Source organism: Rhamphochromis sp. 'chilingali' (assembly GCF_963969265.1).
Source record: "Rhamphochromis sp. 'chilingali' genome assembly, chromosome: 2".
Taxonomy (NCBI): Eukaryota; Metazoa; Chordata; class Actinopteri; order Cichliformes; family Cichlidae; genus Rhamphochromis; species Rhamphochromis sp. 'chilingali'.
In genome coordinates this window covers 8,859,931-8,883,909 of record NC_137930.1, presented here as the reverse complement: position 1 = coordinate 8,883,909, position 23,979 = coordinate 8,859,931, and the positions used below count along the sequence as shown (strand labels likewise).

The 23,979-nt window shown below is 39.3% G+C and overlaps 1 protein-coding gene across 2 annotated transcripts in view; it reads left to right on the top strand.

Annotated features, from left to right (window-relative positions):
- megf10 (multiple EGF-like-domains 10) overlaps nucleotides 1–23,979 on the top strand; it is a 56,213-nt gene that overhangs the window by 19,897 nt on the left and 12,337 nt on the right. For both annotated transcript variants that reach the window (XM_080876078.1, XM_080876079.1), the window contains exons 6-19: nucleotides 3,213–3,459; nucleotides 5,514–5,634; nucleotides 5,846–5,982; nucleotides 8,643–8,855; nucleotides 9,746–9,920; nucleotides 12,953–13,073; nucleotides 13,848–14,011; nucleotides 14,406–14,508; nucleotides 15,354–15,500; nucleotides 16,829–16,963; nucleotides 17,125–17,253; nucleotides 17,428–17,556; nucleotides 21,759–21,887; nucleotides 23,212–23,340. In XM_080876078.1, coding sequence (XP_080732204.1) covers nucleotides 3,213–3,459; nucleotides 5,514–5,634; nucleotides 5,846–5,982; nucleotides 8,643–8,855; nucleotides 9,746–9,920; nucleotides 12,953–13,073; nucleotides 13,848–14,011; nucleotides 14,406–14,508; nucleotides 15,354–15,500; nucleotides 16,829–16,963; nucleotides 17,125–17,253; nucleotides 17,428–17,556; nucleotides 21,759–21,887; nucleotides 23,212–23,340 — 2,079 coding nt within the window. The remainder of the gene's footprint in view (nucleotides 1–3,212; nucleotides 3,460–5,513; nucleotides 5,635–5,845; nucleotides 5,983–8,642; nucleotides 8,856–9,745; nucleotides 9,921–12,952; nucleotides 13,074–13,847; nucleotides 14,012–14,405; nucleotides 14,509–15,353; nucleotides 15,501–16,828; nucleotides 16,964–17,124; nucleotides 17,254–17,427; nucleotides 17,557–21,758; nucleotides 21,888–23,211; nucleotides 23,341–23,979) is intronic.

The following is a 23,979-nucleotide window of genomic DNA, read 5'->3' as shown; positions in this document are numbered from 1 at the left end:
TGCTGTTACTGTTTGAGAAATGGCCTCACTTTGGCTCAAGAAAACTTTGGTATACAGTATAGTTCATGGTTGGCTTTATGTCTGCAAAGTGCCCAGGTGTTGTCGCCCTAAAACAAGCCCAAATCATCCTCTTTTAGACGTTTTATCTGATTTAGTGCTCAGCTCAGATAAAATAATTAATTGTAGGTGATTTTTAACATTCATGTAGATACTAAAACTGACAGCCTGTAAAGAACCCACCACTTTAATCACTCTCTAGATCTTGTTTTAACATGTGGCATAGAAACCGAACATTGAACAGTGTTTCCTAAAAACCCTCTCTCATTTCCTTAAATTGTGAACATGTCTAATAACTGGTTTGATTTACCTGTCTACAGACATGTTTAACAAAATAACGTGACAATTAAAAACTCTGGAGGATGACACACACACACCTCCTGAGAGAGGAAAACTGGAGGAATGCTACAGCTGTTTCTTCTCACTGGGAATCCTTCGTATTAGTGTGACAGTGCTTTCTGTTCCCGTGAGTGCACCATTTTTGGCAGGCTGGGTAATCACTAAATAGATGGAAAAACATCCAGGCTCCCCAGTGTGGAGAGTAAGATCTGAACCCACTCTGAACAACTGGCAGTCACTGGCTCCCAGTCTTTTCTCTACGCACCCAACTCTTTTATACTCTTTCTTCGTTTGTGATTAGAAGAAGCTTTTAAAATTTATCTGATGCAGATTCAAGTGAATATACATAAAACAGTCGAATTTACTGTGGCAGAAAGTGAGAGCTCAGGATAACAATGTGAGGTCTGACAAATTTTTCTCATGTTGAACATTTTAGAAAATAAAATCCTTAGGATCCTATTTGAGACTGTGATGCAACCAGCGTTGTGACAAAACCGTGCCACAGTATTTTTTCTGCATGTGTGTGTGTGTGTGTGTGTGGCTGTTTTGAATAGGCTGATGACAGAGAACAATCTGTTCTCCGGGAAGTAGATGAAGAGCCCTAAGCTCCTGGACTTGAGCTTTTATTCAATCTAGGTCAGGTTTCAAAAAGGTATCGTGATAGTGGACTTGAATGGAAGAGCTTTTTATATGTACATGTTAGTATCTCTATTCTCCTCCTCCCCCTTCAGCCCCGCTGCTGTTTGTCACACAAGGCCAAACCGCCGGAGGTAAGAGAGTATGTACATTTTATCAGGCCAGAGTGAAGCGCACTAATGCAGAAGGAAGAAAAGGAGCCTTTTAATCACTTGAACAACTTCAGAATAGTGGAGTAGCTGGAAATGGCAGCATTACTCTGCATGCTAGGCATATAAATGCCAAGCTGTTTGTGGTAGTCGAAAGAAGGAGCTCGACCTTAAATAACATTTATTGCTAATAAAAAAAAACAAACAAATTATTTATTTTGACTTAAAATGTAACTGAGAGCTATTACTACCTTTTTATTGACAAATCTGAACATTTTGTTCAGATTTGTGTTCAACTATTAAAAATTTTGGACTAGTTTTGACTCTCAGTCAGACTCTCAGTCAAACTATCTGTTATTTTTTCTGAAAATCAAGCAAGATGACACCAAAGATTTTCAATTTTATACTATAGGTGCATCTACTAGGAGGCTACGATAGCACTGGAAACCACAAGTATTTTTGAGTCCCTGAGTTTTTTTGCGGTGCTTCATTGCACTACATATTAATACATGCAGAAATAAAGTTGCTTGTAAAAGGATACAACTGCAATCAGTGTGTTTTACTGTGGATTTTTCACAGCCAGCAGCTTTTCATTAGTTAGCAGATACACCAGGCTTTGAGAATAAAAGTTGAAGCCCAAAAAACTACAGCTAAAATGTATTAGCCAGTTGCTTATGTTTAAGACAAAACAAGATTGCACTGAGGACATGGTGTGGAAGGTCATGCACTGGACTGATGAGATTTGTAGTCAGCCTTTTAGCAGTAGGCTGAGGATTGTGCAACATTTTAACAGTCCTTAACTTTGCAGATGTAATTTACATGTATACATCCTGGTGCCAGTACTCTTAAGCCACTTGATTCTATACATCACAGTTCTTAGACTTCTAATAACTGTGATGTATAGGACAGATAGAACAAGATTTACTAAATCAGTCATAGGAATTGACAGTGATAGGAATTAGAGCAGGCACTGCAATAAGGCACGAGGGATGTTGGAGGCCAGGAGAAAGAGGTAGGGAACAAATAACTTGAGAACAGAAGAAGAAATGTGAATACACAGAAAGACTTTGACACCAACACCAGCTATATGTCAATTTAGCAGGACAACCACAGGAAAATGGATGATAATACACAAATCATGGATATATTACAATGAATAAGATGAATAAGTTACCGCTAATAAATACTCCATGTGTTGACAAATGCAGAAAAGCCTTGCGTAGCTTAAATGGCACCTATTTCTTTCTTTCTTTCTTTAAATTTAGATGTGTGTATAGTATACAACAAAAAATGAATATCTTCCTGACAGCAGAATATACAGAAAACTCCAGTGTTCCACCCACAAACCATTTGGCCTGATAGAAACCCCCAAAACCTGTAGATGGTGCTATATTCATGAAGAACCAAAGGCAGAAGACTATACTATGACGTGCCAGAAAAGAATATTCTGTTCCAGGTATAGAGGAGCAAAGATTACACTTACAACTCAGATGGGGGTTATAACGAAGGATGCAGAAATAAAGCTGCGCTGCATTTATTTGTTTAGGAAAGCAATTAGGAAAGCCCAGAAACTCCACACAATGCTGAGCACATTGATTTTTCATTCGAGAAAGGCACACCTAAGAGAGCCTGAGGCATTTTGTAGTGAAGAATGATGAGTAGTTATTATTATTATTATTATTATTATTATTATTATTATTATTATTATTATTATTATTATTATTATTATAAAAAATAAGAATTATAGCTATATTTAAATCGACTTCAGCACTCTGGGGGACTGAAAAAAAGATCTGGACAGTGATACTGATGAGTGTTTTGAGTGAGTTTTTATGTGCAAGCCGAATAAGGTGCTAACTCCCTATAATAGATTTTACTTGCAGACTCAAGGCATCTCTAACTTAATGATCTATTAGCTTCATATGCAATTATAAATGACAACCTATGTCCAGTTCTGTGACACATGTCAAGTAAGATAAACATGAAAGATAAAAAAGATGTATTTAGATTTTTTTCTTTCTTTCTTTTCAGCTTGTGACAATGATCACTGGGGTTCCCACTGCAGTAACAGATGCCAGTGCCAGAATGGAGCTCTGTGTAACCCTATCACTGGAGCTTGTATCTGCACTCCTGGATACAGAGGTTGGCGCTGTGAGGTGTCATGTGCAGTAGGCACCTATGGGAATGGATGCCAGCAAAAATGCCAATGCCAGAATGGTGCTGCCTGTCATCATGCGACCGGAGAATGCAAGTGCCCACCGGGATACACTGGTGCTTTGTAAGTCTGGAGAGATCATTTGTTAAATTGGTTTCCTGCTTCTAATACCAACAGTGACATAAAAGAAAAGGTAGGCATCTATAAGAATGGATACCAGCAGAAATCGTAGATTGGTGCTGCCTGTTATTATGCAACTGGAGAATACCAGAGTGCCCACCTCCATCTAATGCCAACAGTGACATAACATTAAAAGCCTAGTATCTATGGTCATGGCAATTTCATTTATACAGCACATATCATTATTCTTAAACATTGTGTGCACACACTGGACGGTTCTCTGGACTGTTGCACCAGATGAGAAGTCTGACATGGTTACGGTGCACGTCAGAGACCAAAGCACTGAGAGCTTTACAAATTAATAGAAAGATTTTAAAGATAATTCTGAAGTGACTTCAGTAATGATGCTAAAAAACTAGTTCATGCATTTATTATTTCTAGGCTGGAGTATTGTAATTTATTATTATTATCAGGTTGTCCTAAAAACGTCTGCACTGACAGTACTGACAGGGACTAGAAAGAGGGAGCATATTTCTCCCATAGTGGCTTCTATTCATTGGGTCCCATTTAATCCAAAATCAGATTTAAAATCCTTTTCATCACATAAGGGCTTGAATAATCAGGCCCCATTTTATGTTAAAGACCTCATAGTACCGTATCACCCCAATAGAGCACTTTGCTCTGAGACTACTAGTTTACTTGTGGTTCCTAGGATACTTAAAATTAGAACGGGAGGCAGAGCCTTCAGGTTTTAGGACTTTCTTCTGTGGAACCACATCCTAGTTTGGATTCACTAAAGACACACTCTGCATTTAATCATTAGTAAATATTAATCTCTGGCTCTCTTCCACAGCACGTCTTTTGTCTTGTCTTCCTCCCCTCACCCCAACCAGTCATGGTCACCCCTCTCTGAGCCTGATTCTGCTGGAGGTTTCTTCCTGTAAAAAGGCAGTTTTAACTTCCCACTGTCACCAAATAGGGCATCATAGGGGTTCATATGATTGTTGAGTTTCTCTCCGATCTACCTTAGATTGTAAAGCACCTTGAGGTGACTGTTGTTGAGATTTGGTGCTGTATAAATAAAACGGAATTGAACTGAAATTTAATTGAATGTAGAAATTATGAAAAAGATTAGAAAAAAATGTGTGGTAGTGCTGAATAAATAACTACAAGAAATATTCTTCCTTTTACTAGAAACTTTGTTGTAGTAATAGAACATTTATTAAATTCAGACACTAGTGTTTTGGAGGAACTGATTAGTTTATTAATGGATGACAATAAAAAGGAGTTATACTGATCTTTTTTAAATTTTATATCATTGTTGAAGCACAGAATTTTCCATTATATAGATAGATATATAGTATCTACTGTCAGGGGAATAATTATTTGATTGCCCACTGAATCAGTTAGACTGCTCACTTATGAATAAATGAACAGTCTCTAATTTTTATTTGATCACCAAGAAAAACCTGACTTACTAACTGATGGAGAAACCCTAGTTGGGAAGCACAGTAGTAAGACATTACTTCTAGTTTCCCTAAAGGTTTGCACAAAGGACAGATTTTGTCCCACTTCTCTTTACAGAAACTAGAACACACTGTGACTTAAGTGTGTGTTTTTCTTTAACCACTCCTTTGTTGCCTTGGTGGGATTGTTTCCATTATTGTCACGCTGGAAGACCCATCCCACATGTTCTGGGAAAGGGAAAGAGGTTCTCGTCCAAGATTTTACAGTACAGAGCCCAGGTCTATTGAAGTTGTCCTGCATCATTAGCAAAGACTAATAGTACTCAAAGTACAGTCTTTCCATCTCTGTGCTTGACTATAGGGATAGTGTTCTTTTAGGTAATATTCGGCATTTTTCTTCCATCAAACACGGCAGGTCGAGTTGATGCCAGAAAGTGCAACTTTAAAACAAAGTTTTAGTGAAACAAGGGTCAGCACAATTTTACTTTATAATTTTATATCTATAAAATTACTAGTTGTCTATAATCTCAAAGAAAACTCAGTAGTGCAAAGATGTAGTGTTGTTTTCTTTTTCTTTTCTTTTTTTTGAAGGTGTGAAGAACTCTGTCCACCAGGTAAACATGGGCAGCAATGTGAGGAGAGATGTCCATGTCAGAATGGAGGAGTGTGTCACCATGTAACCGGAGAGTGCTCCTGTCCAGCAGGATGGATGGTACAAACACTAACTGTTCCTTAACTCTTTAAGAAAATTCAGCTCACTAGACATGCTAGTATTTTATGGTAATATGCAAGCATGAACTAAACCAGAGAGAAACTTTTGATACTTTTGATAGGAAGAGAATTTATTTTTGAAGTTATAATTATTGAAGTTATTATTGCAGATTCTGTATACGATAAACACATGTTTGTGCTGTTGTCTGCAGGGAACAGTTTGTGGTCAGCCATGTCCAGAAGGGAGATTTGGAAAAAACTGTTCCCAGGAATGTCAGTGTCACAACAATGGCGTTTGTGTGTCATCTACTGGACAGTGCATCTGTAGCCCTGGATACACAGGAGAACGGTAAGAGAGACCTTTACAACAAAGCCCCACAGTACAGTACAGGGTTTTTTATACCCAAAAATCAGGATATCCTCAATACCAAGCATCTCCATAACTAATAGTTAAAGCTCAGAGTGCATAGAAGGGACCTGTAGAACCTTAAGTATTTGAAGACTGTGTGGAGGAATGGGCCAAAAGCATACCTGAGCAAAGTTTCTCCATACATGAGGCATCTTGTCATCACCAACAAAAGCCTTTTTTTAAGTATTAAATAAATTTCAGTAAGCATGTTCAATGCTTTTCCTTTTTCCATTTCTCATTATTAAACAATTTAATTTATGCACATTTATTGTTTGATTTCTTTGGATGTGTGGATTGGATGGATTGCTGTTACAGACATCTGGTGAGAATTTCATGTCACCTTTAGAAATATATTTACTTGTGTTCAATACTTATTTTACCCGTTGTACAAACTTGACACAGACAAATGATAAACAGAGACATGACTGACTGGGGAGAGAAGACTAATTTGACACAACTGAACAGGGAGAGCAGACAAATACAGACAGAGAACACAGAACTAGACAGACATGGGAAACAGAGAGGGATCAAAAATGGGAATGACCAAACACAGAGGAACAATGATCAACTACTATCAGAAAACTAAAAAAGCTAAACATAAGTTCTTTATCAAAATCAAAACAGATCATGAGCTCACAAAAAACTCAAAACCCTCGGTGCAAAACCCAAGGACACCACGAGGCAAAGCAGGATTCAAATGCAGGACTTAGTGTAAAAATTTCAGTGAATTTATTTAGATAGTAAAGAATAGGAATACTCGAGAACCTCCTTAATCCCACTGGCATGTCATCCGTGGAGGAAGCGGAGTATCCGGTCTTTAAGTGATGGCGTGATGAATCCTGCTTCCGGGCCCAAAGTAGTCTGCATTTAATAAGGCTGTTGTGTTTTTAACATGTTTTAATGCTTTGTATCTTGTTCTATTTAATCTCAACAAGCCCCTAAAAACTGTCAGTGATCACTGTTGGCTTCTCTCGGTTTTCATTACCACTAATCATTTTAAAGCTCAGTTTTTAAAACCTTACGATGTAACTACAGCCCAGCCCTTGCAGCAGCATATTAATGACTAACCTCGTATTGTGGATGGATTATCTCAGTTGTTCTCCTGACTGAGGTTTGGTCTGTTTACGGCATCCTGCCATGCGATGGTATTTGCCCCTAACCATTGGAAGCCCTCACATTAACTTTTATCGAGTGGGAAAAATTCCTGCGTTCATTAGCATTTGTCCTCCAGATTTACTGTTTAAGTAATGCTTACATAGCTTTGTCGCACTAGCGATCACGTAGCACATCATTATATATCAGCTAACTTCAGTAACCTTACAAATGTCGCTGCTGTTTAGTTTTCTGTCTTCATTTATGTTGGAAGTGATAGCAGAGCTGTACGTTTGAATTTGTTTCATAAATCCTTCAGTCAGAACATGGTTAGTTATATTTAGATGGAAGCTAGCAAGCTAACTCCCTGCTAACTTCTAAAGCCGTTAAATGTCATAAATTCTGTTTTCATGGATGCCTGGATGTTAAACTTAATTGTTACACCTGGTAGAGCAGAGCGCTGATCATTTTATTAGAGAAGAAAGAATTTAGACAGTTTTTCTCTCTCTCAGTAATGCTGCAGTGATCATTTGACTTAGGGACCTGCAGCAGAGTTTGTGCCCAGAAATGTCTAATGACGTCAGACTTAAAGACTGGATAGGGACAAGAGGGACAACTCATCTATCTCTGGGGGTCCCTGAGGTAGTTAAATAACTCCTTGGTGTCAGGGCCCCTGGGGTGGATGAGGTTCACCCTGAGTTCCCGAAAGCTCTTGATGTTGTAGGGCTGTCTTGGTTGGCACGCCCCTACAATGTTGTGTGGAGGGGTCAGGGTCGGTACCTCTGGATTGGCAGATTGGCGTGGTTGTTTCCATCTTTAAGAAGGGAGACCAGAGGGTGAGTTCCAATTATAGGTAGAAAACTCTATGCCAAGGTGCTGGAAAGGAGAGTCTCTCTGTTATTTGAACCTTGGACACCAGAAACACAATGTTGTTTTCGACCTGGTTGCTCGCTATCTAGTGTTGGTTTAAAAAAATTGATTTCCCGATTCAAACTGATTTTAGTTTGAATAATGAAATATCGATTCATTACATCCTGAATCGATTTTTTTTTAATATAAATGATTTTTGCCAGAAAAACGCCAAAATCTCAGGTTAAAGGTCACTAAACTATTTCAACAACTGCCAAACAGCTAAAACAACAAATGAGAGCAGGTAAATGGATTCTGCAAAAATGCACCTGACGGGCATGGACATGCACGTGCTGAAAGCCGACATCTCACAGAATCTGAAGCTGCAGGTTTCATCACTCTTTGTATTTATACATAGATATAAAATATGGATATGTACTGATAAATGATCTGAATTATAATATTTCTGACTGTCAAGAGACAGACAACCACACATTCCAGATTTGCAGCCAGTAAAAAACAAATTAACCTTAGGCCTCTTTCCATAGTCACGGAGCTAAATACGCAACAATTCATATTTCATTTGAGAGAATGGTCATTGATCACCACCTCTTTTTCCTAATCACTGTCTCTGGATATTTCTGTGTCTCTATAAACAGGTGCCAGGATGAGTGTCCCCTTGGTACTTATGGTGCTGCCTGTGCAAAGACATGTAATTGTGAAAACAACAGCAAGTGCTACCACAGCAATGGAATGTGTCTTTGTGAGCCAGGATACACAGGAAAGACATGTGATGTCCGACTGTGTCCTGAAGGAATCTATGGCCTACGTTGCGATAGGAAATGTCCGTGCTATGTCCAAAGCACTCGTGGGTATGTAGTAAATCATGTTGTCATCTTTGACAAACTTTGATCTGCAGATCAGGTCAGTTTGAAGCCATTTGATTAATGCTGCCTCACGGTTCCCCGAATTCCAAAATATAACTCTGTGTTTCCTTTGTATCTTTTGGGTTTTAGCAGTTTGACATGTTGCGTGTATAGATTTGTGTATATGACCGCTGTGTCTGTAGACAACTGAGTGTAGTGATCAGTTAGCCTAGCACAGCTGGTGGGCTGCATGTGTCATTGCAGATAACAGCTGTTCTGCTTCTTTCTCAATGGGACTGCTGTGTCAGCTACACCATCTGTCAGTCAAACTCTGTTACTATCAAATATAGCCACATTTCACCTGTATTACTACAGTTAACCCACACACTGAAAAATGAAAAAAGTCTTCCTCAGGTATATTGTAATTAATTTTTAGATTTAGATTTTTGATAGTTTGATAGTTTGATTAGGTTTTTTGTTTTGTTTTTGTTTTTGTTTTTACAGATTTAGACCAAGACAGCTAGAAGAAACACTTATGGCTTGATTTGCCTGTTGCCACTGCTGTTAGGCTTTCAGTATGTTTCCAGTGAGCACTGTTTGGATGTAGAGAAATTGTACAAGCTAAAAGAAAAGCTAAAGCTCAGTCCCACAGGGAAGCATGACAGTGCACTTCATATTTGTAGCTAACTGCAGAAATGCTACTAGTGTGTTAGCTAACCTTTGAGATTAAATACTAGAGATAGTCACTGATCTTAAAAAAAACAGGTCATAGAAAAATTTGTTTCAAGCACACTAAATACTTTAAGTAGGAAATAGTACTGACTAGTAGGAATCTTGACTGTAGGAAACACCTCAACAAAGTTTATAACTATTATCGTTTTCTCTCTTGTCACCAGCTGCCACCCGATATCAGGGGAGTGCACATGTCTGCCTGGTTGGTCAGGTCTCTACTGCAATGAGACGTGCACTCCAGGATTTTATGGCGAGTCCTGTCAGCAGGTGTGCCAGTGCCAGAATGGTGCTGATTGCCACAGTGTCACTGGAGAGTGTATCTGTGCTCCAGGCTTCACGGTAAACCCATATATTAGTATGTGTTAATGCCAGTGAGTGTTTTATGTCACAAATCATAAATATGTGATGCATGATATCAGACCTAAGTATACTGCACACGGTACATGCAATATTGTAAGACACTGCTGTAATCATATTGCATGTTTTTTGAAAAGCAGCAATGTGATGCATTGCTGTCTAAATTCAGTAATCACTGCAGTTAGTAAGCAGCATAAACAGAGCTGCAAAATGCAAAACCATCTGTTTCCAAATAATAACACATTAATAACCTATGAAGCTAGGCTGTGCTAGGATGCCACCTGTCATGAAATTATTCACTTCTAAGTATCCCACATAACTATTAGAACAAAGTGTAAGTGATTAGGAACAATAGCATAAAAGTGGTGGGCCACATAAAATACTGAGGCATACGGATCACCACTTTTAATAATAATAATGGATTGCATTTATATAGCGCTTTTCGGGGCCCTCAAAGCACTTTACAATTCCACTATTCATTCACTCTCACATTCATACACTGGTGGGGGCAGCTACAGTTGTAGCTACAGCTGCCCTGGGGCAGACTGACAGAAGCGAGGCTGCCATATCGCACCATCGGCCCCTCTGGCCATCACCAGCAGGCGGCAGGTGAAGTGTCTTGCCCAAGGACACAATGACCGAGACTTGGCTCGAACCGGCAACCTTCCGGTTACAAGACAAACTGCCAACTCTTTGAGCCACGATCGCCCCGCAGAGTCAGTAGCTACAGAACTCCAAATTTCCTCTGGCCTTCAGATTAGCTCAAGAACATGAGATAGAGAGCTTCATGGAATTCCTTTTTCATGGCCCAGCAGCTGCATCCAAGCACAATGCAAAATGTTGGATGCACACTGCCACCGGACTCCAGAGCAGTGGAGACATGTTGACTGGTGTGATGAATCGTGTCTCTTCATCTGGCAATCTGGGGAACAAGTCTAGGTTTGATATTTGCCAGGAAAAATGTATTTGGTCTAACTGCATTGTACCAAGTCTAAAGTTTGGCGGAGGGGGATTATGGCTACCTTCACACTGCAGGTCTTAATGCTCAATTCCGATTTTTTGATCAAATTCGATTTTTTTGTCTGCTTGTTCATGCTACAAATAAAATGTGACAGCAAACACGTTCTAGTGTGAACGCTCAAAGCGGCAAAAGAAGACGTCACACACAACGCACTCTGTTTAGACCCAGACCAAACAGTATTGTTTGACTGATGGCCGTTAATATAAAGACTTTTTTCCTACTTTACGTTTCCCAATTTTGCTTTATGTTATAAAGTTATTTTGTTATTTGCAAGTGGCTGTTTTAGAGAGGAGCGGTGCTTCAAAGGATAGTTGCAGATTTCTGTCAGAATCTGCAGATTATACAGTACAAATAAAATGTTCACATTTCTCCAATACTGTCTTCCCAACAGTTTCACTGACATCTACACTGGATGGCCAGGAAGCGTTCACGATGTCTTCTCCGCCGCTGATAATTGGCGTCTGTCTTGTGTCAGTGATGTAAAAGACGGATTTAATGCGACATGACTGTTCAAACAGCAGTCGCTTTCTAAAACATCAGATATGTATCGGAAAATGACCCAGGTCAGATTTGAAAATATCGGATTTGTGCTGTTCACACTGTCATACCATGATCGGATATGGGTCGCAGAGGGTCAAAAAAGTCGGATTTGATGCGTTTTCGCCTGCAGTGTGAACGTAGCCTAAGTTGTGGGGTTGTTTTGCAGGAGTTGGGCATTCCCATAAACACCTTCCCAGAGGCGTTGAAGCTGTTATAGGTGTAAATAGCAGCTGTTATAGCTACTGTAAACCCTATGCATTAAGAATGGGATGTGAAGGCAGAGGGGTGCATAATTCTGGCAATTTAAATGGGAGTTATTTGGCAATGAAGGAAATGTTGCAGAGTAATGCAAGCAGTATTTTCTGCTGGGAATTGTTAATGCATGTTGTTCATGGGAAATCTATTTGCCTTTCTTAAGTAAGATACATAATACAAGCACAAGTTATACTTCCAAACACTGTGTGGGCCCATTAACCCGCCTGACTGCCTTATTCACAACCATCATTCCAGTATAGATTAATGTTTCAAAAATTACCAACAAACAAATGGATAATGTGAGGCTCTGCCCGTACTGTTATTGCATATGTGGCTTTGTAGAAAGATCTAGTGGCAACAGGTTGAAACGTCGACAAAATGTGCAATTCTGTTTTCAGAAAAAAGCTCTTAATTATTTTCCTTTTTCACACACTTACACATGATAGTTTTGTCTGTCTGGACACAACTATTTTGGGACTGTTGAAAATTTTAGAAAATCTAAATATTTGCTTCCTTTCCTAGAGTTGGGTTCCCTACTTACTTGTCTCCTACTCTGTAAGTGAAAGCAAAATGGGTTAGCTTAGCAACGAGTGTAGTCAAAGCTCAGAATTATTCCTCACAACATCAATTCCTTTGAATAATGTAGCTTGTGAGGCTACATTATGTGCTTAAAGAATTGTGTCAAGGCAACCAGTTCTCCAGCCACAGTAGTCGTATCCAAATAGATTCAGTGAGCAATTGTTTGCATTTTGGGTTCTATATAGATGTGGCAATATGATCCTCATCTATACAGAATCCAAAATCTTAAATCTCCTGCTTATAATATTCTAAGAAGCTGATAGGAAATAGTTTGTTTCATTTTTGCATGTATTACACTGCCATGAAAAATAACATCTAAGAAATGTTTGGTTGCCTCTCTTTAAGTGGCTATGCAGCTACACTCAAACATTTTAAACAGCCATAATGAAGCTATCCAAAGCTATAAGGCACGCAGAAAAGAAACAAGAGTAAAAGAAGAGTGGCTCAGAAGTCTTTAATGTGCTATGTGACTATGTCAAATACAGTTTGATGAACTGTCCCTTCAGGTCTGTTGATGATCAAACTTTACACAAAAGACAAAAGCAAGCAAAGTTACCAAAAAATGAAACTGTGTTGTTTTCATCGTCACTGTTAGCATTTTGTCTGTTAATCTTCTCAGGGTCCCATATGTTCAGTGCCATGCCCAGCAGGAACATTTGGTGTGAACTGCTCCTCCAGCTGCAACTGTAAGAACAAAGCTAAGTGTTCCCCCATAGATGGATCCTGTTCCTGTAAGCCAGGTTAGTTACTGTTAATATAACCCCTGCATTTGCTACAAGTTACAGCCATTTCTCTATATAGTTCCCCTGGATTGGTTATTAATATCCTTCTGATAAACACTTGATGAGTCAAACGTTTGACTCATCACATCTAAAATATTCCCAGGTCCATAGTGCACTGTTGCTGAGATAAAGCAGTATTTGCTCTGAATGATAACTGAATATAGGAATCCAAGAATTTAAACTAAAGTCAAAGGATTGCAAAAGTTAAATAAGTATTGTCTAAATTCATGAGCACTGCCTGTAGAAGCCTAGAATGAAAATGCGAGGTCAGAGACTTTGCCTTCCTAGTCCAGCAACACCTTTATCTCCTCTGCACACACATTAGAGCCTGCAACACATTTTGTGATGCTCACCTTGCTTCTCTTCACTAACATTTGTTTAACTGATCTTTTTCAATAGTCTCTTTTGTCCCCACAATATAAAAAATAACCTTCATCAATGTCCATAGTTGTGTTTTTATTTCTATGGTACAGTATCATTCTGTGTAGGCTTTCGAGTTTTCTCTCTCCCTCTCTCTTTCAAAACTCGGTCAAATGAAGTAAATATTCTACACTATATTTGAGCACTAGTTCAACTAGTTCAGTTTATCAAATTAATACAAATCTCAGTTCGTGTGTTATATTAATACAGAAATATTTTGATCTTTGTGCTGCACTGAATAAAAATGCTTTCATAAGTTAATCAAAAGTAAGGTTTACATGTGTTCAAATATAAATTACCTTGTTTAATCAGGGTGGCATGGGTTAGACTGCTCCATCAACTGTCCCAGTGGCACCTGGGGTTTGGGATGTGGTTCCGCATGCATTTGTGGGAACGGAGGAGCGTGCAACCCACTGGATGGTCACTGTACCTGTGCTCCGGGCTGGAGAGGAGAGAGATGTGAACTCCACTGTCAGGTGAGTTATAGGATTATATGGAAGCTCCCAAAGTTTTTTGGAAAAGAAAATCATTGTTCTATGTTTTATCACTACTTTCAAAAAAGTGGTATCTTATTAAATTTGTAAATAGAATTCAAACAACAAAAATACAAATCATTTAAATTTTATATTTGAATAAATATAGTACAAAGACAAAATCTGATATTGAGAAGTTTGAACGTTTTTGAACTGTTTTTGGACCTCAGCTTTTAATAACACTAAACATCTGTATTTTGAAACGGAGCCAAACCACACCTCAGACCATACACCATATTTTTGATTATCTTGATAACCAAATGCCACATGTCATATGAATGAACATGTTTTTACATTTCTTCATGGATTGCCTTGTTTGTTTGTTTTTTCCCCTTAGGATGGTACCTATGGTCTGGATTGTAAAGAACGCTGTGACTGCAATCATGCTGATGGATGTCACCACGCTACTGGTCACTGCCGCTGTTTGGCTGGATGGACGGGTAATACCTAATTACAATGTGCCATGTGTCATAAACTGGCTGTGAAGCAGGCAGCGTAGGACCCAAATGCAGATTCACAGACAGAACTTTAACAAAAACAAACAAACACAGCTTTTATTATAGGATATAAAATACTGTCACGGCGAGTGAGATGAGCCGTGTGGAGATGATAAAGGAGGATCCAATCGCAAGCACTTGTAAAGGTGTGAAGGTGGTTTATTGAACACAAAGTACAAAATAGAAAAACGGCAAACGGGACTGCAGACTGTCTAAACTGAGAACAACTAAACTACAAGACACGAACCAGAGCACGAACATGAAGGAGGATGGGCAGAGGTAAGTGACGATGGACAGCAGGGAGAACACACAGATGAAACATGGTGGATACACAGACGGACCAGCGGCTACTACAACAGAAGACACGACTTAAATTAAGTCTGCATGCTAAGATTGTATTCAAAATGCGGAGGTCTGCATTTAACATAATTATTGGGCTTTAAAACTGACACTCTGTCGGGTCTTTGCCTTCTTTAGGAAGATCCAGTATTATGGCCTCTGTCCAGGATGGGACCATTGTTTTTTACTGTAAGGCGTAATTAAAAGCTTATGATGCCTTACTCTCCCTTTTTTTCTTCTTTTTGTGATCTTCACCAGGGGGGGTTGGCAGGGGGCTTTGCTGCTGATCCTCAATTAGACCTCTAAAAAATAGCAATGGACTCACTTCTCCTTCAGCATCAATAGATGTTTTGGTTTTTTTCATTCACATTCAGGATTGCAGTCTTTGATAGTCAAATTAATGTAAGAATGTACTGCAATGATGGAAACACATCTGTGCGTGTGAACAGGTATCCACTGTGACAGCGTGTGTGCAGAGGGCCACTGGGGTCCAAACTGCTCCCTCCCCTGTAACTGTAAGAATGGAGCATCCTGCTCTCCAGATGAAGGAACCTGTGAGTGTGCTCCAGGATACAGAGGCCCAACCTGTCAGAGAAGTAAGTCCTACATCAACACCACACAATACTGTAAAATCATCACATAGGTTGTGGTGAGCTAAAATGATATATAGGTTTACTTAACCTCACTCTGATTTAATAGTTATTATAGACATCAATAGTCATGATTAATATCAGTGTTGTTAAAAAAAAAAAAGAAGTCTGGAACAGAAATAAACCTTGTTTTCACATTTGAAAGAAAAAATGAACATCAAAAGCAAAATGTGATATGATTAACCTGCATCTGATGATTTAAACTAGGGGCTTTAAAATATTTTGACATGGTTCAATTAAAATATTTGTACTTATTATCTTAACTCGTTTAATGTTAAAATATATAACAGGAAGGTCCATAAGTATTTGGACAATGACACAAATGATGACACAAGTATTTTAAGTCAAACACGTAACTACAGATTTTCTGTTTTAATGTAAGGAGTTTAACGAAAGTATTACACTAACTGTTCAGGGATTGCAGCTTTTCATATACATAGTCAGATATTTTTACAGGCTCAAAAGTGATCTGAGCATTTAATGACAAGAAGTCCCATGGCCAAGTGAGGCCTGTTGGCTTATTATTCCATGAGAAGTTGAAAGATGTGGAGCTGAGAGGTGTCAATGCAAATAAAGTCAACATAAGGTGGAAAACCAAATTTTATCAGAAACACCAAAAACTTTAGGAGCGATCAAATGAATTAACTTTAGTTAATAAAAGCTAAAGCGTGAATGTCTGCCAGGCTTCACAACACCCACTCGAGGAGGTAGGGTATCATTGTCAAAGTCTATAATCAAGAAATATCCTCACACAGTTAAATACAGAAGGCAAACAACTGATATACAATCACTTACTTTACTTTACTTTATTGATTTATATAGCACTCTTCACTGGCTATAATCAAGAGTGGGAAGGCTTGGGTACTGTCCCAGAAAGTAGAGTCAACAAAGTCAGAGAACAGCAACTCTTGAGTAAGGTGTGTTTTCTTATGCTTGAATGATTAATGTCAAATGATTAAATGGCCTAATAGCATCACTCAGCAAATGGTCAGGTGCAAGGCCTGAACTAAAAATGGGTGGAAAAGAATCAATCTTCAAAAAAGACATTTAAAAGACCTTCAAAAAGCGTGGAGAAGATAACTTCTCTGGCTCCTTTTAACTAAAATATAAATACATTTAAGGTGGCTCAAGAGTTTTGCACAGTACTGTAAAATCCACTAGGATGGTGGACAGAGGAATAAAATTACCACAAAAAATATCCCCTCACTGTCCACAAATATATGATCCAACAATTTTATAAATTGCATGTTGTGTTTGCTCTGTTTTGCTCGCAGTCTGCTCGCCAGGTTATTTTGGTCACCACTGCAGTCAGACCTGTCCACAATGTGTCCATAGTAATGGACCATGTCACCACATAACAGGACAGTGTGAATGTCTGCCAGGCTTCAAGGGAGCACTGTGTAATGAGGGTGAGTGACAGGCCACATACTGTTGCTTCCAAGAAACAAATGCTGGTCACGTAATTCAACTAGTGTAGGTAAAGGGTTAGTGGTCAAGCTTCCTGTTAATGTTAATCTTTGATGTAATATTCTGAGTAAAGTATGACACATGTTAACACATGTCTATACAGTGTGTCCCAGCGGTCGTTTTGGGAAGAAGTGTGCCCAGAGCTGCAGCTGCACAAACAATGGAACCTGTCATCCTATCGATGGCTCCTGTCAGTGTTATCCAGGATGGATTGGCAGTGACTGCTCTCAATGTGGGTTTACTCTGGAAATAATTATATATTGCAATTTATATATGCTTGATAATGTTACCGCCCTGTATTATTCTTCGTTATGAAAAAATTATTGTGCTGTGAAAGGTTCTTTAGAAAAGATTATTTAGCCATCAACTGGTTCTAGCACTAACATTTGATTATCACATTTTGTAGCTTGTCCAACTGGTCACTGGGGACCCAACTGCATCCACACATGTAACTGCCACAATGGAGCATACTGCAGCGCTTATGATGGAGAATGCAAGTGCAGCCCAGGATGGACTGGCCTCTACTGCACACAGCGTCAGTCAAATTGCAAACACACATACACATAAACACACACCCAAGTTATGTCATTTAGTCCAAATTGTAAATGGTTAAGAGAAAGACAAATTTTTGTTCTGCCATTGTCGAGCATTGCCATGCTCAAACTGAAAAAACAAACGATAAGAAACAATCCAAGGGCCCAAACCTTTCTTGGCAGTTTTTACTTTTTATAGTATTTCTATATATTAATTTCACTTTCTTTCTTTTGTTTTTTTACTTTAAGAAAATAGTTTAAGTTTGTAGTGCAGTAAAAATCTGATAAGGGTGGCATGACAGATGTTTAGACAAACATTATGTAGGAGTAAGTAAAAAGTATTGATTTGTAAATAACTGGACATGGAAAAGTTGTTATACATGTATATAAATATAACTTGTTATATAATATTATACTACAATTTTTCTAACTAACTTGCACCTCATTCTCTTTCTCTTAGCAATACTTTCTTTAAAGATTTAACACATTTTGTTGTCAACTTGAAAGAAAGGTTATGTATAGGATGTGTACTGTAAAAATGAGATCGGAGGTCAAATGGGACAGGATATTTGATGCAAACTCTAATGTGATATGTCGAATCCCCATATACCAGTATCATTTCCTAAATGTTTCCAATACAAAAAAAGGTAGTTCAATAAGGAGAGATAATTTGGAAGAAATGAACATAATTCGTTGCAATAGAAAAATTAATGCATTTGGCAATTAGATACGATGACTCATCATGGCAGAACAGAATCCCAGTGACAACAGGATTTAGGACAGGACCCCTTGGACTTAAGGAGCTTTGATGGTGCTCTGAGTGACTCGGGTGGGGTGGAAATTTGAGGATGCTGGCTGCATGAATGAGAGCATGAGAGGGAGAATGACAGGGCACTGAGATTTAAACCATACAAAGTGGAAGCTAATACGCATAAGCTTCATTAAAATTTTAAGCATAGTTTAAAAGATAAAAGACATTTTAGAATTTTTATGAAACTTGCGTTTATTTGACTTTAAAGAGGAGTGACCTTAATAAGAAGTGGGCTACCGGAACAAGAAGGCAAGGGATGAGAATAAGGAGCTGTTGGAATGCTTCTATGCAAAGAATTCCAGCAAAAGGTGGTTACATGAATAGGATGTGGGACCTATGGCTTCTTTGTCACCCAACTTCTAGATTAAGAGCGAATCAACTAATAGCTCAGTGTTCCAACATCTAGAAGAAGCAACTGCTACAACTAGAGATGAGAAATGAGGTATAACACAAATGCTTTGGCAAGGGTTGGCCAGGACCTCAGGCCATGGGGGAGATATCATCATCTCTCTGAGATTGGGTACCAAACCCGATGAACAACTGGTCCATTGAAGGCTTTGAGTTTGAAAGAAGCTGAGCTGAAAGAGAAGACCATGGCTAAGCTTGAAACCTGGACCCTCCGTGGCCGATTACCAAGCCTTGACTAACCACTTGGAACGGTATACCAGAGAGATAGTAGCCAGGAGAAAAAGCCAGCTGTTCTCCACTAAATAATTCAATCTGTACTGTCAGTGGCAAAGGAATGATATGAGAAATGCACCACCAAGACTGGAGACGGAGCAATACTGGAATAGCATATGGAAGAAAGATGCTCAGTGGCTGGTGTAGCTAAGAGCAGAACTGAGGGGATTGCACTACATGAACAGTTAAACATTACAGTGGCAGGCATACAAGAAAGATTGTAAAGTATGAAGAGTTTGACAGCCCTGACATGATTCGGACCTACTGGCCAAAACTAACTGGAATCCATGAGTTTCTGACAGCACAATGGAAAAAGCTGCTAAGTGATGAGATGCACCCAGACTGGCTAACTTAAGGCCAGACAGTCCTAATCCCCAGAGGGGACCAGTCACATCTAAATACGATGGGACTGTTAGAAGCCACTGTCATCAAGACAAGTAGGGTCCTTACTGCGAGGGACCAAGCAGCCAAGGCATAGAGGACACAGAAAAAAATGTCTTCAAAAAGGGTTTTCTTTATTTTAACTCTCAAAAAGACAAAATTCCAAAACATAATTAGCAGGCCCATAAAAGAGGTCAACTAAATATAACTCTACACAAAGTAATTTCCAGAAACTTAAACAAACAAAGTGGACACAACTTAACCCACAAACTGACCTAATTACAAAGACACATGAGGGTAGCTTTTAAAGTGGTTTGGCCAAACCATTTACACACAGTAGGGGGGAAACAAAAACACACACTAATATTAACTAAGCACAGAATAACATAAGTAAACCTAAAACACCCCTGTTCCTGATAAGCACATGGTTGGTCCTGCTGAGCAGGCATTTTGTTCTCAGAATCCTGAGTCAAGACAGGAAACAGCCACAGCCCCAAACCAGGTAATTCAAAGAAAGAGAAACATAATTAAACAGAAAACATTTTTAGAAAAACCCCACAATGCTATTATGCGCGCGCCTCATAATATCAGTGTTAGGTTTAAATAAAATGATTAATGAATTATATTAATGAAGAAAACTGCAAACCAAACTAATAAAGTGAACAAATGGACTGATTTACCCATGTGTGGCTGATGCCATTACACTTACCATGAATAGGGGCTTTCATCCCAAATCCAGCACCCTGAGTGACCTTAGTGTTAAAGGTCCAAGTCTGATCCTATGAGTATTACCCAGTACACGTGCCCATGAGTACCCTGCTTATCTCTGGGGAAGTATTGTCTCTGAGTAACCTTGCAGGTCAAGGGAAATTTCTCAACCTCACCTGTTAACAGCAGAGTCTATATTCCTCATATATAGGCATATAGTCCGTGCTATTGGTAACTGACTGGGTTAAGATGGAAGCACTTTTTCCATTAGTACCTACTCCAATCGACTCGACGCAGCTCGAGGCAATACAGCTCGGCTTGACTTTATTTCTATTACAATCGAGTGCCATCTTATGTGTGTGGTGTCCTTATAGCAACACGTCCTGTGAGGTCATTTGTATGCAACACAAATGCTACAAAATAGGTGGATGTCGAGGCGATGTTTGTACCAGCTGCTGGGTCGATGGCTTTTTGTCAGACTCCGGAAACATGGTGTTGTTTTTGTGAGAACATTTTCCACGTTGGCGGGTTTCAAAAATTGCGGTTTTGGTTTTTGTGAAGAAGACGCTTTCATGACTCATTGAGTGACACAACTTTCAATTCAGTTTCATTTATGCAGCTCCAAATCACAACAACTGTTGTCTCAAGGCACTTTATATTGTAAGGTAGACCCTATAATAATATATACAGAGAAAAACCCAACAATCATATGGTCAAAGGAGCTTGCAAAGAAAAGCGTCTGGACTTCTTTAAGTTACTTGAAGACGTTTCACCTCTCATCCGAGAAGCTTCTTCAGTTCTAAGGTCAAATGGTGGAGAGTCCCAGATATAAACCTAGTGGGAGTATCCCCCCACAGAGGGACAAAAGGACCCCCTGATGATCCTCTAATCGCCTGAGCCAAGGTGTGGCCTGAGCCAAGGTGTGGCCTGTCGCCTGAGCCACACCTTGGCTCAGGCGACTGATTGTGACCCACACCCACTTTCACACTTTAGCTCTTGTGATTAGGAAGAGGATCAACAGAGGGTCCATGACCCTCTTGGGGACACTCGCATAGGGCTTAAAATCTGGGACTCTCCACCATTTGACCTTAGAACTGAAGAAGCTTCTCGGATGAGAGGTGAAACGTCTTCAAGTAACTTAAAGAAGTCCAGACGCTTTTCTTTGCAAGCTCCTTTGACTACGATGACCTGGATGACTGAGAACCTTCACAGACCCAACAATCATATGATTCCCCTATGACCATAAGACTGACTAGCCAATTGATGACATGCATTCTGTTGATGTCATACTTTTGGATCGCTTTGGATAGCTAGCTTGTCGTTCTTGTATTGACATTTGTGTCCCAGTGGCAGGCGGGTCACATGTTGGCCATAACACAAATGACTAGGTAGCATTAGCAATTTATAGCCAACAGAATTTGATTGGAATGAAAATATAAGATTAGGTGGGCCCCATGTGATTTCTTTTGGATTTTAAGGGGGGTGCAGCACTCTTCTCTTTGGGAATGGCTGATCCAGATGATACTGGTATAATCTTGGATAAATTTGTCAAAGGTACTTTTTTAATTTAAAAAACTGCATATTTTAAAAGTACAGAATATAATGACGATAACTTCTTTGCAGGCTGTCCGTTGGGTTTCTTTGGGAAGGACTGCTCTCAGACTTGTCAATGTAGGAATGGAGCCGACTGTGACCACATTTCTGGACAGTGCACATGTCGAACTGGTTTCATGGGGAAATACTGTGATCAAAGTAGGTTACAAGATATTGCTGCCTGTTTTGTTTGCTTTTTTGTGTTATGGTTGTTTTTTTTTAATCATATTAAGTTTCAGTTTTTCTTTTGTTTTTGTTTTACTTTAATCTTGTCTTATTTTTCAAGTTTTTAAAGAAAAGTTGGATGCTGCACTATCCTGTCCTTTGGTGCCACACTTGTGGCACCTTTAGTCAGTCACCTTTGTATAAATACCTCCTGCCTTATATCCCCCATTTTCCAGATTCTCTTTGTTCAACTCACTTGGCAGGTTTTAATTTTTTCTTTGAGCATTCCTGATTATCGATATATCGATATATTGCAAAAAGTATTTGCTCGTTTGCCTTCACGTGCATATGAACTTGAGTGACATCTCATTCTCTCATCCATAGGGTTTAATATGCTGTTGAACCACCTTTTACAGCTCTAATAGCTTCAACTTTTCTGGGAAGGCTTTCTACAAGGTTTAAGGTTTATGGGAATTCTTCCACAAGCGCATTTATGAGACCAGACACTCATACTGGACAAGAAGGTCTAGCTTTGCTTTAATTCATCCCTTTCTGTTCTTTTGGGTTGAGGTCAGGACTCCGTTGTAGAAGATCTTGACTAACCTGCACAGAGCTTGGCCTGGCTCGCAGTCTCTGCTCTAAATGATCCCTTTCTATCAGTTCTAACGAGCTAAGGTCAGGACTTGCTCACCCATGTCTTTATGGGCCTTACATGTGCACTGGTATGCAGTCATCTTGTAACAGGAAGGGGCAATCCCCAAACTGCTCCCACAGAGTTGGGAGAATGAGATTGTCCAAAATGTCTTAGAGTTTCTTTCGCTGGAGCCAGTCCCAATTCCTAAAAAGCAACCCCACACAATAAATTGCCCATAGGTGTGAATGGTTGCCTGTCTATGTGTTAGCCTCGCGACAGACTGGTGACCTGTCCAGGGTCTACCCTGCCTCTCGCCCTAAGACAGCTGGGATAGGCTCCGGCGACCCCGCGACATTGAAAAAGGATAAACGAATGGATGGATAAATTCAGTTATTTTGATGGGTGGGCAAATATTTTGGCAGTATAGTGTACATTGGACACTAGGTTTTTTTTGGATCTTGCCCTTTTGCCTCCCTGCCTTGGTAGATTTTAAGGTCCATGTCTGTTGTTAGTTTTGACAAGCCACAAATGCAGTTCTGCAGCTTCTTTCCTACCATCATTGATGGTCCATTATTTGCAATACTTATACTGATTTAGAACGTGGCTAAAGTCAAACCAATCCTAAATAGCACTACATCCAGATGAACAGAATTAACCTTTTTCTTTTCTTTTTCTGTTTTCCAGAGTGTCCTCCTGGTTTATATGGTTATGGTTGCCATCAGGTCTGTGACTGTCTAAATAATTCCACTTGTGATCACATGACTGGTTCGTGTTACTGCAATTCAGGTTGGAAGGGAGCTCGATGTGACCAAGGTGAGAATGTACTTCAGTAAGAATGGAATCAAACGTTGTTTAATGACACAAACTACAGACCTAATTCACAAAAACAAAAAAGTTGTGATGCTGTGTAAAATGTAAATATAAACAGAATGCAACCATGTGCAAATCAGTAATGAGCTTACCACTCAAAGACTTAGATGGAGTTTTACTTTTTCTGAAGTCCTTAACATTAGCCTTGTCTGTCCTAATAGGAATAGGCCATATTGATGTGCTATCCTAGACCTAAAAACAAAATGAAGACTTTGGAGTGGCCTAGTCAAGGTCCTGACCTGAATCCAACTGAGATGCTATAACATGACCTTAAAAAGATGGTTCAAGGTCAAACACCCTCCAATGTGGCTTAATTACAACAATTCTGCAAAGATGAGTGAGTCAAAATTCCTCCACAGCACTATAACGATAAGGCTCATTTTCATTTATCGCAAATGCCTGATTGCAGTTTTTGCTGCTAAGGGTGCCGCAAGCAGCTATTTGGTTTAGGAGGCAATCACTTTTTCACACAGGGCCATGTAGCTTTGGATTTTTTCCCCCTTAATAATAAAAATCTTCATTTAGAAACTGCATTTTGCATTTACTTGTGTTATCTTTGTTTAATATTTACATTTTATCCCA